The sequence below is a fragment of the Homalodisca vitripennis genome, chromosome X (assembly GCF_021130785.1).
Source record: "Homalodisca vitripennis isolate AUS2020 chromosome X, UT_GWSS_2.1, whole genome shotgun sequence".
Taxonomy (NCBI): Eukaryota; Metazoa; Arthropoda; class Insecta; order Hemiptera; family Cicadellidae; genus Homalodisca; species Homalodisca vitripennis.
Window position 1 is genome coordinate 143490150 of NC_060215.1, and position 16065 is coordinate 143506214.

The 16065-nt window shown below is 33.1% G+C and overlaps 1 protein-coding gene across 1 annotated transcript in view; it reads right to left on the minus strand.

Moving 5' to 3' along the window:
* LOC124369963 (nipped-B-like protein) overlaps window positions 1-16065 on the minus strand; it is a 93819-nt gene that overhangs the window by 36393 nt on the left and 41361 nt on the right. Inside the window, 2 exon segments of the mRNA XM_046828192.1 lie at window positions 1518-1955; window positions 5565-5677. Of these exon segments, the coding sequence (XP_046684148.1) occupies window positions 1518-1955; window positions 5565-5677 (551 nt within the window).

Genomic DNA, 16065 nt, shown 5'->3' on the forward strand with positions numbered 1-16065 from the left:
CTCTAATCTAAGTCAAAAAACAATAACTGATTTCTTTGGGAAAAAAGATTAGCTTACTTTGTTTATTTTTGTACAATGTACAGTAAATTAATTTTCATTTCTTTGATTTAATTTTGTAAACAGGAATACTGTACTGTAACTAAACTTCTGTACATTGTGTTAAGCCTATATCATACGTATTCAGTTTGTGCAATAAATTGAGTGTTATATTAAAACAGTGTTTAGTATTGTGAGTGTTACCGTTTCCTCTCACGTTTTATTGCGTACTAATAACATTTCTTGTACTAATAAACTAAACAACAGTTCAGTTAATAACTTTTGTTCATGTTTTAGTATATCTTGAGCTATTTTTAGCCCCGGTAACGATTTTTTAGGTTACGTTTCCGTGTTATCCGAGGTTCGCCGTATCCGAGGTACCCTCGGTCCCAATTACCTCGGTTAACCGAGGTTCTACTGTACTGCTGATCAATTACACTGTTTTAAACACAGGTTGTATATTGATGTAAAATTGAGACATACTAATTAACGAAATAGGTCTTGTAATTTGATATACTAATATGCTATTTAAACATGTATAAAAATAAGGTTTTTAACATCATAAATGTCATATGATTCTCTTTCAAGAAATAGCTAGAATAGTATTTTGATTACAAATTACTACCAAATGAGGACTAATTACTAAAACTACCAATACAAAAAATAACACTGTACTTAAAATGGGATGAAAATTAACAAGGGGAAAATGATTTCAGATTTATTTTTCATGCATTTAACTTACTAAGAATTAAAGAATAACTAAGTCAGTAAGAAACATTGTGATACAACTATTCGATATAGGAATAGTCATAAATATTGTACATCTTTGGCATTAATGTTATTCTCTATGAATTGAGCAAATAGTCTATTGTCTCTAAACAAGGTCAATAAAATTAACATAAAAAATATAAAAATGAAACAAATAACAATAAAACCGTTAACTGCAAACTATTTATTATTGTACGATTTTAATCTGCTTCAAAAACTGATTAAGCATGGGATGGTGCTTCTTCACTATAGTCCCCGATTCATAGAATGTCGGTTTTTAATAACTCTTTCACTGTATCCACTCGGTTTTAGACAGGTGTTAAGGAATACATGCTTCAAACCTCACAGTATTGATGAAATTTCAGTAAGTCATATTTTGTATGTTCTCCTATCATTCTTTTCTGAGGTATCTCAATTTATAATATTATTGTTGTATATAAATATGTAGGGTTAGTTAATTACGGTTAGGTGTAAGAGGGGACCAAGTACCTAGTCCTATCCTTGCCAATTGTACAATTTTGTGTTATGTACAATAAAGAAATTTTAAATTCCGAGCCAATCTAATACTTGATATACACAACAATTCTATACTAAAATTTAAGGAAAGCAAGCTTGCAAAAAGAACTAAAGAATAAAGTGTAATGCTAGTGTTGTCCTTTTAACTTCTAATTTACGATTTCAGTAATAAGATTTAAGAAAACTGGCTGAATCACCTGGCAAATTGGGAGAGTTTGTTCTAGGTACACTTGAAGGTGGAGGGGGAGGTGAAACGTCGTTGCCTCTGACTGGGGTGACGATACCATTGGTCGCCGCCGGTGTCGCCGTCACAGAGCCAGCTACATCTACACTGTTCGCACCACTGGGTGACACCACTACGGTCTTTTGTACACTCGGAGTCGAAGGTTCAGACTTCAACTCCTGCACTGGAGGTTTCGCACTGACACTATTCGATACGCGCGGCGACAGAGGGGTAACGGGTTTCCGAGAATTATCACAGAAGTTAGGTGTGGGGGAGGGATGGGAGGTTTGCCTAGAAGCAGGTGACGGTGCAGGCGATGAAACCACTGGGTTGGCTGGGGTCGGCGGCGTTGCAGTCACAGCTGTATGGTTCACATCCACCTGCGTCTGGAACTGACCTCTTGCCGAATTTACTGTAACAAAATAACAATACTTGTTCACATGTCTTCATAAAATCATCACTCCTTATCAGGCTAGCTTAACCCTGGAACTTTGACCATCCCATTTGGTGTCGATCGCATAACTTCCAAAGTGTGACACCGAAAGTGTCAATTCGTATTTTACCGATAAGAGCATTATTACTGATCAAAGCCTTTAAATTATACATCACAAAAGCCTATGAATTGTTTTTAATGCTCAGTGGTCTTTGATTTTCTTTTATCCTATTTCTAGTTAACAATCTGTATGGCTCTCCCATATGTGATTTTGATGTTAACCTCAGAGTTGCGGAGATTGAAGAAATTATTTTGTTATTTGTTCAGAAGTTTTTTATTATTAAGCAATGCCTTATCATATACTGTTGATTATAATACTTTATTCGTTACATTCTAACGGAATCTGACATAACTGACTTTGTTGAGTCTGACAGTAGAAGTGATGCGAAGTATCTTGTTTTCTTTTATGTGTTTGTTAATTTAGAAGTAATATTCTGATACATATTAGTTCTACATTAGCTAACTTCATAAAAAAAGTAGAAATAAACACATTAATTTGTATGAGAGTCAAATTTATTACGGTTATTTCACTGTGTTGCTTAGCAAACTGAAAATGGGTCAAAACTTTGCACTCTGCTCTTTTCTCGGTAAACATAAAAATTATTTCCATTTTTATTTCTGAACCTCATAACACTATAGATTCTTGAAATTACAACTAAAGTTGACTATTTCAGATTTTTGAACCAATATATAATATTAGTTTACCAACTTTATTCTCAGATTCTTATCCAAAAAAAATGATGTATAACATTATATACATATACTAAATGTAAGAATTTTTATGAAATTTACAAAGAGATCCTGTAACACCCACAAAAGTCAGTGCACACTTTCGAATTTCTGATATACGCTTCCTGGGTAAAGCATCATTGAAGCACTTCACCCTCCAACTGTTACTTGTCTCTGCTGATAGAGTTGTAATTTACAACTTTTTTTTTCAGGCCATGTTGCTCAGCTACTGCTCAACATATTTCTATGAAACATGCGTGAATCGATAGTGTAAATCATTCTCTATATTGATAATACTAACCAAATAAATAGAGTATTATTATTGTTACATCAATGGCAGAAAAGTGCCAGGTGCTCCGCAGCGTTGTTTAGCCAGCTGACTGTTACGCCATTACTGATTCTCGGTGTTAGGAACTGGCAGTGTTCGTCTGCTGTGGTTTTTTTTGTGTTCTTGTAACCTAATACAGCTGTTCCGTGTTGTTTAAGTGAAATAAGGGTTATTTTACAGGAGCAATATGATAGTTCTCATGATAATATACTAGGCAACAAAATACTGGCTGTCAACATCTTGGTGAGTTCAGTGATAGTGACTTTAGTATATCTAATTCTCCTGCTGGTGTTCAAAATGCGATTGTGGTTCATATACAACTTGCTACCATAAACTGTACCACGTTTATAGGCCTACTAAGATTGAGACGATGAGAAATGCTGCTCAAAGTGACTACGAACACATTACAAAAAAGTGGTGGTACATGGTTTTAGGTTTTTTTATGTAACTTTTGAACTTTTACTGTATATGTGTATTCATAACATTATTTTCTTAGTTGGATGGTCAACACTTCATGCATTTGACAATTAGTCTTACTCTTATGGTATTGGAGCCACTGCTGTGAATGTGGAAAATTTTTATCTTTTAACAGGACAAAAAATGTATATATACATACAGGTATATACCATTTTTGTCACAGTATATTTCTTGTTCATACAGATTTGTGATATTAAATTCAGAATTTTCTAATCTCAAATCCAATATTCTGAATCTTAAAAATTGGTTCAACCATTTCAAATCCTAATACCTTATTATATCCTAAGTATGATTCAGATACAATCCAAATACTCAACTATTTAAACCTTTTGAGACCGCGGTAACAAAAAATAATCCAAGAATACCACTCTATTTTAAAGAAAATAGCAGAGGTTCGGAAATATCTATATTTCAATGAAGATGTTGTGACAGCTTCATTGCACTGAATATAGCAGTTCAGTACTACCAGAGCAATAACCTTGCTGTAAACAAAAATAAAACAAAACAGCAAATACTGGGAGGACAAAGAGAACACACCGGAAGGCTGCCCGGACTATCACAAACACTAAATATCTGAGTGTCACATTGGACGATAGACTCTCATGGACAGCACATGTATACTCCCTCTGCAGTAAATTAAGTACAGGACTTTTTGCCTTAAGGTGAATTAAGAACATATGTGATTTGGCGACAGCAAAAGTAGCCTACCGTGCCCTCTTTGAGTCACATCTTGGATACGGAATTGCTGTATGGGGTGGTACTACCGCAGGAAACCTACGTGTCCTTGTACTCCAAAAGTGAGCTATTAGAATCCGTAAAGTAATCCTTACGATCGAGACACCTGCAGGGAAGCCTTTCAAGAACCCAAAGCCCTCACAGTTATTGGCTTGTGCATCTTAGAAGCAACAACTCATGTTTACATCAAGGTGCCAGATCTGGCAAACAAGGGAACACAACAACACCAATATAACACCAGGCACTCCTCCAACTACTGTCTACCAATACACAGGCTCAGCTCAACTGAGAAGAAGACCAGCTACATCGGGGCCAAGATGTGGAATGCTCTGCCTGAAAACCTGAAGAAATCAAATAAGCAGCTGCTTGGTCTATATCTCAAGACGTGGCTGCAAGAACGCCCATTTTACTTTTTAAATGAATTTTACAAACATTAACCCGTATTGTCTTATTGTATTGTATTGACCTGGTTGGACCTGTATTGTTCTTGTGTATTGTAAATTCTCTGTGACACCATTCTCATCTTGACGATGATGTAATAAAGATATTTTGACTTTGACTTTAAAAAAACTATGCCACATCCACTACCTTCTACTCCAATTTGATAAATTACACATGTTAAAAAATATTAAGATACAAATATACACATAATAGAGAAAATACTTATACAACTATACAAATTGTAAGGTAAATAGTAATTAGCAATCATCTGTTTGTTTTCTGTCAAGCAACCGACGTTCAAGCACAGATGCATCAGACACATGGCATTGTACATAAAACAATATTATTTACAAAAATACTATTATTGTTTAAGTTAGTTATATATGTAGGTTTTTACATTATTATTACTATATATCATCTGTGAATATACTCCGCAATGTAACAACATTAATATAGAACTGTGAAAAAAATATTTACAAAATTACAATAGTTTTTGATTAGGTAAGCTGTAAACGATTATACACAAAGTACGATAAAATACATTTTAGTGATCGGTAACTTGTATACAATAATCAGCTTGTATACTTGTGATCAGCCGATAAACAATAATAATATTAATATGCGGAGAAGATTGTCAAAGCTTGTCAGTCGAATCTCGAATCCAAATTTGTTTGAAGATTATGTATTTTTATTTAATACAAACAAAACTGTAAAAATAAATGTTTCAGTCTGGGAAATTAATTGCATCAGTTCTAGGGTTAAGAACTGTCGTATGTGCATAGCCAAATTCAAATGTACACAAGTGAACTGATACTCACCCAAAGGACCTTTGAACACTTGAGGATTTCGGTGTAAAATGGCTTTTAATAGTTCAGGAGTATTTTGTTCTTCCACCGGTGGTTCTGCACCCGCATAGTGGTCCTTCAGTTCTCTGTTGGACACATATTACATTTTAGGTTCGCATCAGTACCTACAATCTTAAAGTAGTAATAGAATAAACCTTAGGAGTCCCTGTGAATTTTTCAGTTAAAAATAAAAAAAAAACTTTACTATCAACACACATATGAGAATGCAACCCTTGTGGTGTCTTGGCCAACAGTTTGATTCTAATAAACCATATATTCCAACTGCAACCAACGCTCCAAATGTAACACGTTATAGCCTACATAATTTTACTGAAAAAACAACACAGACAAATATTTTATTAACAGGTATCATCAGGATGCCACTATGTCCCCATCTACTATTTTTATAGGCTATATAAGTAGGTGAATACAAACATGTATTATAAATAGAAAATTCTTAAGTTAACATTTACAAGCGTTCACGTGATGTGAGCTTGAGTTTAAGTACTACCTTGATAGATGTTTTCTTTTTTTTTTTTCCGAGAAGTGCGGGACGCCGCCGCCGGAGAAACCATTGAAGCCCGCACTGATGGTCAAATACTTGCACCTTCCTGCCCTTTATTGTCCATCTTTTCTGATGTCAGATCACGTTGATAATACCAGTAACATATTTATGATAATTTAATCTGGACCCACTTATATTGTGTAATAAGTAGTAGATAGGGACACAGTAGCCTCTGAGTAATACCGAAGTAACAGTTTAAAAAATATAACTAAAAACATTTTCTGGAACATCATTAATTTAACTTGATAAAAAAGAATGGTACCCAGTCATGCTCTGTTATAAGGATAGAAGAGGAACAACGTAAAAACCATTTTCTAGTAGTTATAGGCTATATAAAAAAAGACTATAGGTAACTTAAGAAAAGGTAATTATTACAAAATCCTTAGAGTGGCCTAGATATATGAATAACATCATAAATCACTATGAATTTTGAAACTGGTATAAATGAAGTGCTTTGAGGATTGAAATGACCTTAATGTGATATTCTATACTTTTTATCACTTTATCTTTTTACCTATTATAATGTAATGTTGAATGAAATGGACATAAATAATAGATCACAGCAAAGATTATTTTTGTATTTGACTTTTTTGTATAGCCTAAATGCAAACTGTGCCATGGCTGAAAAGGTTATGATGGTAAATGAGGGTAGGCTAATTTATTGGCATACCCTAGTTCTCGATTATTTCAAGGAATTTGGGGAAAATTATAAACAAACAATTTTATCTTAATTAAAACAAACCTATGTTACATACTTAAGTATATGTTTTAAGTGTGCATTTTTTTATTCCTACGGACATATCTCCTCAGCCCCAAGGACATCAAAGAACAGGAGCCCTCAGCTCTGATTGGCTCCTGTAAGTCTCAGATTCTGAGAACACAAATATAAGTTAGGGAGGCACAAAGGTCCTTTTAGGAGTAAGTGTGGGGAAAATAGTCTCTTTCCTTCAGGAAAAAAGTGAATATTTATGTATAATAAGTAAATGAACTTTACCATTACAAATCACATTGCCCTAATTCCCTCCAAAATTAAGGTTGAGGTTAAGCTTGCTTTATTTGTTATTCATATTTAACACTAAAACAATTATTTAAACTGACAGATAAAAAAAGTTACTCACAAGTGTTTATTGTTGAACTATTGTATATTTTAAATAACTATAATACAATATAATTAGACTTGCCATACGTCCCGGTTTGGCCGGGACAGTCCCGATTTTGCAAGCTTGTCCCGGTGTCCAGACCGGTTGCCTGCTTGTCCCGGTCACATCAGAGGAGCCGAATGTTTAAAACAATTGAGCTAGGCCTAGTTGTAGTTTATTCTAGAGGTTCATGACTACACAACACTCGACCGGTTCAGCGTGGTCCCGAAATAAACCGACCTATTCTGCCCCGCTAGACCAAAAGGCCGTATCTACAAAATATGGCAAACTGAGAAAAATGGCCGTTTCACTTTTGCACACTTCCATTGTAAATTTCTCATAATACATTGATCATCTGAATCTTCGGTTATGTTCAAACTAATGTACAGTAAGAACATCTTATTAAAATTAGGTTTTTATGCAACAAAAATCATTTTGTTCCTATTTTTTGAATCAGTTACTGTTTTTGTGCATGATTGTTTACAAAGCCAAAAGACCGTATATACACATAACCTTCTTTTGGCTATGTATTCCACTTTATGGCAATATTTAAAAACCGTATCTGCTGCCTAATCTTTTCTTGGGAGCATAAGCTATATCACTTCAGTCTGACAAAGAATAAATTTTTATCAATTAATTCTAACTACAGTACCACTATTTATAACCAAATAACTGTAAATTATAATTTTATTTAGAAATTATAATTTTACTAGCAATTCAAAAACACACATACACTATCTAATCATTCAATCGGGTTTCTCTATAAAACTGGGGTAAAATAATAAACAAAAATGAAATGATATTATAGTTTTATTTTAAAAATATTACAAAAGTAATAATTATTAGATTGAACATTACTTATGAACTATGTTAAAACCAATGTTACAAAATTACTATTCATCAGGTTCAGTTATGAAGATCTGAGCAATCACTTGTTGGCATTTCATTCCAAAATTCCCTTCTATTGTGAGGCATGAGTGGGACCAACTTCTTTAAAATGTCGGCCTTTTTTTAGTTTAAGAATACCCCTGGGGCCATTTCTTTTCAGAGGTTTGAGGAATCTTTGTTTTTTTAAGAATTGACTGTTTTAAAAAATTCAAAGAAATATTATCTGAGGAAAATGAAGTTTTATATTTTAAATTCATTTCACCTCTTTCAAAAGAAACTTGAACCATGTTAGCTAAATATGGCCTCGGATTTGCTTTATTTATTTTACTTGAGGATGAATAATCAAACTCAAGAAAAAAATCATCAAAATTCATGTCTACAACAGTTACCTTTTTGAGTTGCTGTTTTGGACAGCTTCATGGAAGTCTTTGAAGTCATAGACTTTACCTTTTCAACCGCAGTTGCTTAGAAACCTGGTGATGAAAGCTGTCGTCAGACATAAATGTGTGACCGGATTCTAAGTAATTGAAAACTATCTCTGAAGCTGCGATTTCACCACTATTTATGACGTAGACCATGAAAAGAAAAAACAATCCCCAGTTTTTATTTTGTGCAGCACAGTTATCCATCCACAAGATAACCTTTTTCAGCATCCCTATTTAAAAGTGAGGAACTTGTAGATTGTGCTGCAAAATATCTTCTTTTTTTCGCCCTGATATAGCTTCATGCCAAATACATGCAATTGGCTGTATGTCGGATTGCCCGTCACCAACTGGAACAAAAGATTCGTTCAAGACGATGATTCGCCTAGTGAACAAACATTCCTTAAATTCCTCCATCTGAGGAAAGCATCAGTACTTTTTGTAAGTCCATTGAATAAATAACATTTTTTTTTCAGTGCTATATTCATCTATTTTAGTTTTATCTACAGACTCAATGTACAATTTTCGTGCTTCTTCATATCTCATCTTATGGCTTAAATATTTTTTACATTCATCGCATGACTCATTAGGAATTTTAGAATGATCCAAATTATGCTTCTCAAAAATTTCACACTTTTCACATTCTTCATGTCCGAGTTTCGTAAAAGAAATATTTTGTTCCGATAAAACTGAGCGGTACAACTCGTAGGAAATTTTTTTTTCTGGGTATGGTTAGTATGAAATCATCGTGCATTAGTTTTAACGTTTACATCAGTTGGTAAGTACCTCTTGAGTGGAGCATGTTCTCGACGATAATGATGAACACATGGGTTGAATTTCATGATGTGGTCAACGATGCAAGCTCTGTTAATTTTGTTTGTGAGGTTCATGTCTGCCCCTCCGATCAATTTTTGGAGTAATGTCGTCAATAGCCTGATTCAAAATATTAAACACAGTTGTGTCATTATTTTTCGAATATCCAAGGGTGGCCAGAAAAAATGTTTTGCAAACATGTTTGATTTTCTCCTTCATACGTCTGTAAAGGTATAAAAGAAAGACTTATTTCTTCTAGACTCAACTCCATCAGCAACTGTCTGTTCTCCTTGCCACTTTTTTCCTTGTCACACAACCTTAAAATAAACATTTTTCTGTCTGAGTCATCTAGTGACCAAAACTGTTTCATAAATACTTTTTCGCCTCTCTTCTGTAATTTTTTGAATACATTTCATCTTGCATCGGTTTACATCACATGCTGTTTTATGCCGTGCTTTTCTTTTAGTCGTAACTGTTTTGATGAGCGTGTCTCTTTTTCTTTGGTGCAGATCTTTTTCTTGGTTGTCCCCTTCTTGGTAAAACCCTTGTCCTTGGCACTTTCATTCTCTTCATTTTGATTCAGATCTTGTTCATGTGGTCATTTCTACTACAACTGTAGTATCTTCTGTTAAATCAAGAGGGAGGGTATTTTCATGCAGATTAATGACCATGAAAAAGTGTTTCTTCTTCAGTACTAGTTGAGGGATTAGTTGGTGTAATTTCAGTCACAGGAAGGCCTACTTCCAGCAATTCATGATGAGATTCCTCAGCAAAAATGTCTTCCTGTAAAAATAACGTTCAAATTATAATATAAGTTAATAGGCTTATATATAATAGGCTATTAAGTATATGGTCAATTATATAGTTTCATCGTTAAATATTTTTTAAAATTTTTTATCAGTCATTTCAAGAAAATCAATAAATTCTAACCTTTTTACATTAATTTAGCAACGGTTAACTCTTACCTGGACAGTTGGAAACTGAAGAAGAACCTTCAGGTAAGCATTGTGAAACATGGGAAATGTAAACACATCTGGAAAAGGATCGCTGGCAATTTTCACATGTGTAGACCATATTAAATACTGTTCAATTACTTAATATTAATTATATTATAACTTGATATTCAAAATATATCCACAGTTAAGAAGATAACTTTATACTAAAAACTAAACAGCACACCTCACTCTTTGCTTATATCACAAGACATAACCTCAATCTGCAGCAGTTGTTCCTTGTACAGTCTATTTTCTTGCTTCAAACAGCTGTTTTTCTACACAGTATTCTTTATTTCAACTGTTATAAAAAAAACGTAAGTACAACATCACAAAGAGTATACTAAGCCAGAAAACAGTAACTGGTAAATCCTAAGCCAGACAACCGTAAACTGCATTGCAGATACGGGTTTTTGGCTAAGTACTTGTAGATACAGCCTTTTGCTTTAGTATTAGGTTATTTTCACAGTAGATACGGCTTTTCACTATCATTATATCTCTGAAACTGTAGCAGATACAGCCTTCTGGTTTGGCTTTTTGGAATCCTCATGGTTTAAAACATTTAGAATCAATATTTAACTCAATATGTGAAATTTCTGTAGATACGGCCTTTTGGCTTGGGAGGGCAGTATTACGGAAACGCCCGATTTCTGCCGAGAAATTACGGAGTCGATTCCGATTGAAGAAGAAACTAAACAAACAGAAACAGCCGCCATTAGCCCATATTCTGTCGCTAGTTTCACGTGAATAGTGGTTATTTCGTTTCAATCCCATTTATGACAGTATATATCCCTTGTGTTGTTGATGTATTGTTTACACTATAGTGTGAGTTTGAAGTGCTCAAAACTAATTTAGTGTTTTCTTTGTATTCTAAAACTGTAGTGCCTGCGTGAGTGACGTTTTAGTAATTTAGTAGCCACATCATGCCTAAAAGAGTCTGCAGATGTAATGACAACCTTCAGAGCAAGTATCCTTTCTTAAAAAAGTTATATACACAGGGTGACAGAGTTAAATGTGAGCAATGTGATTCTGAATTTTCTGTAGCTCATAGGGGCCAATCTGATGTTAACGATCATTTAAATTCAAAGATAAAAATAGTTTATTGGGCCTTGCTGGTTGTTCCAAAATTTCAACTTTTTTCAAAAACATCAATCCACAAGACAACGAGTATGAAATAGCTGCAAAAGAGGCAACATTCGCTTATCATACAGCGAATCACAATTTGAGTTTTAATTCCAACTCGTGCTCCTCTAAGTTAATTTCAAAATTTTTTGAACCGAAATTTTCATTGGGCAAAACTAAATGTGAAGCTATAATTTTAAATGTGATACACCTTTGGCACTTGAGGAGTTAAATAATGATTTATCAAATGCAAACTTTGTTGCGTTAAGTATGGATGCTTCAAACAAAAAAGAAGTTAAACTTGTTCATATAGTTGTGCGTTATTTTAAACAGGAATCTGGTGTGCAAGCCAAGCTATTAGACTTCAAGTCTGTACCAGGTGAAACCGCTGAAATATTGTTTAATCACCTGATGACAGTTGTTAAAGAAAACAAATTAGAAGAGAAAGTTGTAAGATTTTGTGGTGGTAACTGCAATACAAACTTTGGTGGAGTAAAGAGAAGAGGGAGAAACAATGTATTTGCTCTTATAAAGAAAGAACTTGGAAGATCAATAAATGGTATTGGTTGTGATGCTCATATCGTCCACAACGCTGTCCAGACTGCTGCAGATGTACTTCCCATTGAAATCGAGGCCCTTGTTGTGAAAATCTACAACTATTTTCACATTTACACTGTAAGGGTTACTCAACTCAAAGAATTCTGCGAATTTGCAGATATTGAGTACCGCAAATTAATATAACACGGAAATACTAGATTTCCCTTAATTATGCCGGCAATTGAAAGGATGATTCAAATGTTTTCTGCTTTGAAAGAGTACTTCTTGTCTCAGGAAATGTGTCCATCTCTGATAAAGATCTTCTTTGATGATGAGCGAGGTGAAGTGTCCTATGGTTTGTACATGGTCAGCTAGCATTGTTTAATAAAACTATTGCCGTGGAGAAAAACAAATCCAGTGCTATTGATGTTGTACATGCGTTACAAAAGTTGAAGGATAATTTGCAAGAAAGAAAGGAGTCTAACTTCATCCCATATGGAGCAAAAACGGTCTTTAAAACACTTAAGGGTAAAAGCAATGTTGACTGTAACCAAATGACCGGTGATTTTAACGAATTTTACAGTAGGTCTATTTCTTACATTACACTTTGGAAAGATAGTTTTGGAGAAGCTCAAGATTTCGTCTGGGTTAATGAAAACAGCATTTCATGGGAAAACATTGAAAGACCTGCAGAAGAAATTAATAAAAGTACCGGAAAGCTCAAGATAAACATCGACGAACTTTTTGATGAGGTTTTCCTTGCCAAGAGATTTTGGGCCTCAAAAGTAGAAGTATGGGAAAAAGAAGACGAGAAGAAACCAAGTGAAGAAAAATGGATGGAGCTGTTCCATTCTTTTAAACAGCAGAATATTTTAGTGCCAAATCTTGGACTTGTAATTGAATATGTTTACTGTCTTCCTGGAACATCTGCTCCAGTTGAGAGAGTTTTCTCCGTGATGAACATTGCCTGGAGTGATGATCGAGGATTAATGCACGAATCCACAGTTCGAAATTTCATGTTATGCAAAGTTAACTTTGCAGTTAGCTGCACTGAATTTTATGAAAAAATAAAAAACAAAAAAGACTTATTGAGAAAGATTTGCTCTAGTGAAAAATACGAATGGTATAAAAAATAAGCCTTGCTTTTACATTTTATAGCTGTCAATGTTTTTAAGGTATAGCCTGAAGTAAGCTTGTATTATTTAATGGTTTCAATTTATTTAATGTAAGCCGTGTAAAAATATAACCCAAACTGTATTTTTATTGTTATAAGATATAATCACTTTTATACTATTTAGAAATTAAATTAAATTCATACAATTATAAACAAAGTTTTTTGGTTTTTATTTTTAATTTGACTTCATATTTATCCCCCCCCCCCCACGCATTTCGAACAGAGGCGTCCCGGTTGGCCGGTGAAAAATTATGGCAAGCCTAAATATAATCAACAAAAATATTATTTTAAATAATCTCAAATTCACACAGCAACACTAGCTCTAACATAGTGTTAAACTAATTAACTACTGGTGTAATCTGCTAGATGGACATTTACTTCAGCACCCCCAGCTGAAATAAGGGAACTATTTGGTTGAAATCTGTTAGAAAAAGCACATTACTTCATTTTGTCTTATTCAGATTATAAATATAATCAAATAAAATGATGTATTTTTGGAGCTAAACAGACTGCAGTGTAATGAAAGAGATTTGATTCCTTACAAATATTATTAGATAAATGATTTAAATAAGAAAACTTATGATGAGTTTTAATTGAGAAGATTTAAAAGATTACAATTCTGATGATAAAGATAACATTTTTCTACTGAACCCTGACCTGAACAGGGTTTAAGCTGAGAATTTTCCTAGCAAAAATGCTACAAACTCTTCAGAAATTTAGCAAAGATATTTGTCTTGTAGCACTTATTAATAGCAATGGTATTCTGCTGAGATTACAATAATATTTATTGAAAAACAGTCTTAAGTTCTATAATACTTTAGCCTCCAGAACCAATATTTACATTAATATATATGGTGTTGTGAAAATATTTAGAACCTCAACAATTAAAAGATTTTTTAATGGTTTTATTAAAAGAAGCATAGTTAGAAAATAAAATTTTCAATTTATTTGTAAAAACATACAAAAAAAGTATTCTATTAATTTACAATACAAAATTAATTAGTATGGTTATTTTTATAAAAAAAAAATTACTTTTGACATCAATTTATCTTTAAAAAACTACTTAGGCCCTACCAACATCATTCAATCTGTAGTCTTCTTTGTTTTGTAAACACCAATGTTTAAACCTCATTGAAATGGATTGCTTTTTATGAGTACCTTCAATAGAGATAATTAACATATTGCTTAAATTGGTTATATTTAACCTTTTACGAATGTCTGTAATTTCAAAATAAAATTAGACTATAACATAATTTCAAAAAAATCATCTCCAGTACTAGTTACAGACACCAGACTGCAAACTAACTAGTTCAGCGAAAATTATGGGGGTTAAATTATAATATAGCTTGATTATTTTTGCGACTAGACATAAATGAAATTATTTACAAACATTGAATTTAAGTTTTTATGTTGGTAAGAACGAAAAATGATACTTCTTTTAGTGCTTTTCAACCAAATTACAATTTTGAACATTCATAACCAGGAAAACTTGTTCCTATTAAGAGCCAAGTTTTATACAAGACTAGATAGATGTTTCCCGTGGCTTTGCACGATTTTCGTTAGCTTTGCCCATGTATGAGCACTTCTGGTTCAAGTAAATTATATTTCCAATGCCAATGTAGTTTACCTTGTTACCACGATCAAAAAAATATGTCAAAAGTTTATGTTTACAGCCATTGTACACATACATGTACCTTATTATAAAGTGGTCTAACACTCAAGCTTTAAGTTCAACTAGAAATTTATTTTAAAGACAAATATAGATATAGACAAAAATGTAGTGCCTTCAAACAGAGTTTAGCTAATATAAATAACTGTCTCTAAATTGCAGTTTATAATGTGCAGGTGCTGCCTGGTGGTGAGTTATATCAATGGGTGTAGCATATAAACCTTCGACGTGGAAAAATACATACACATACAAATTTTCATAATGATCGCTCAAATAGTTTCTGAGTATATATATATATATATATATATATATATATATATATATATATATATATGTACAAGTACAAGAATACTAATTGTTTTAGAAATTTTGAATTATATGGATAAAGTTGTCGGACCAGTTGTTTATAAACCATTTTAACTTTCATTCTCAACCAGGTTCGGTTAAAAAACTCAGCATTGGTCACGTTATTGAGCTTATAGTAATTATTTTTGTTTTAAAGGTAATTTATTTTTGTAACCACAATTTAAAACTACAGTTTTTTTTAACACCACTTTAACTTAGTTAAACAGAATTTGTTAATTTACCACGGCTGGCGCATGCTCGTTGGAACGCTTGAACCCTTAAGTGCAAGACTAGTTTAGCAAAAATTGTTGGGGGTTAAATTATAATTTAGCTTGTTTATTTTTGCGACTAGACATAAATGAAATTATTTACAAACATTAAATTTAAGTTTTTATGTTGGTAAGAACGAAAAATGGTACTTCTTTTGGTGCTTTTCAACCAAATTACAATTTTGAACATTCATAACCAGGAAAACTTGTAATCCTATTAAGAGCCAAGTTTTATACAAGACTAGCTGTTTCTCGTGGCTTTGCACGATTTTCGTTAGCTTTGCCCATGTATGAGCACTTCTGGTTCAAGTGAATTATATTTCCAATGCCAATGTAGAGTTTACCTTGTTACCACGATCAAAAAAATATGTCAAAAGTTTATGTTTACAGCCATTGTACACATACATGTACTTTATTATAAAGTGGTCTAACACTCAAGCTTTAAGTTCAACTAGAAATTTATTTTAAAGACAAATATAGATAAAACGTAGTGCCTTCAAACAGTGTTTAGCTAATATAAAAACTGTCTCTAAATTGCA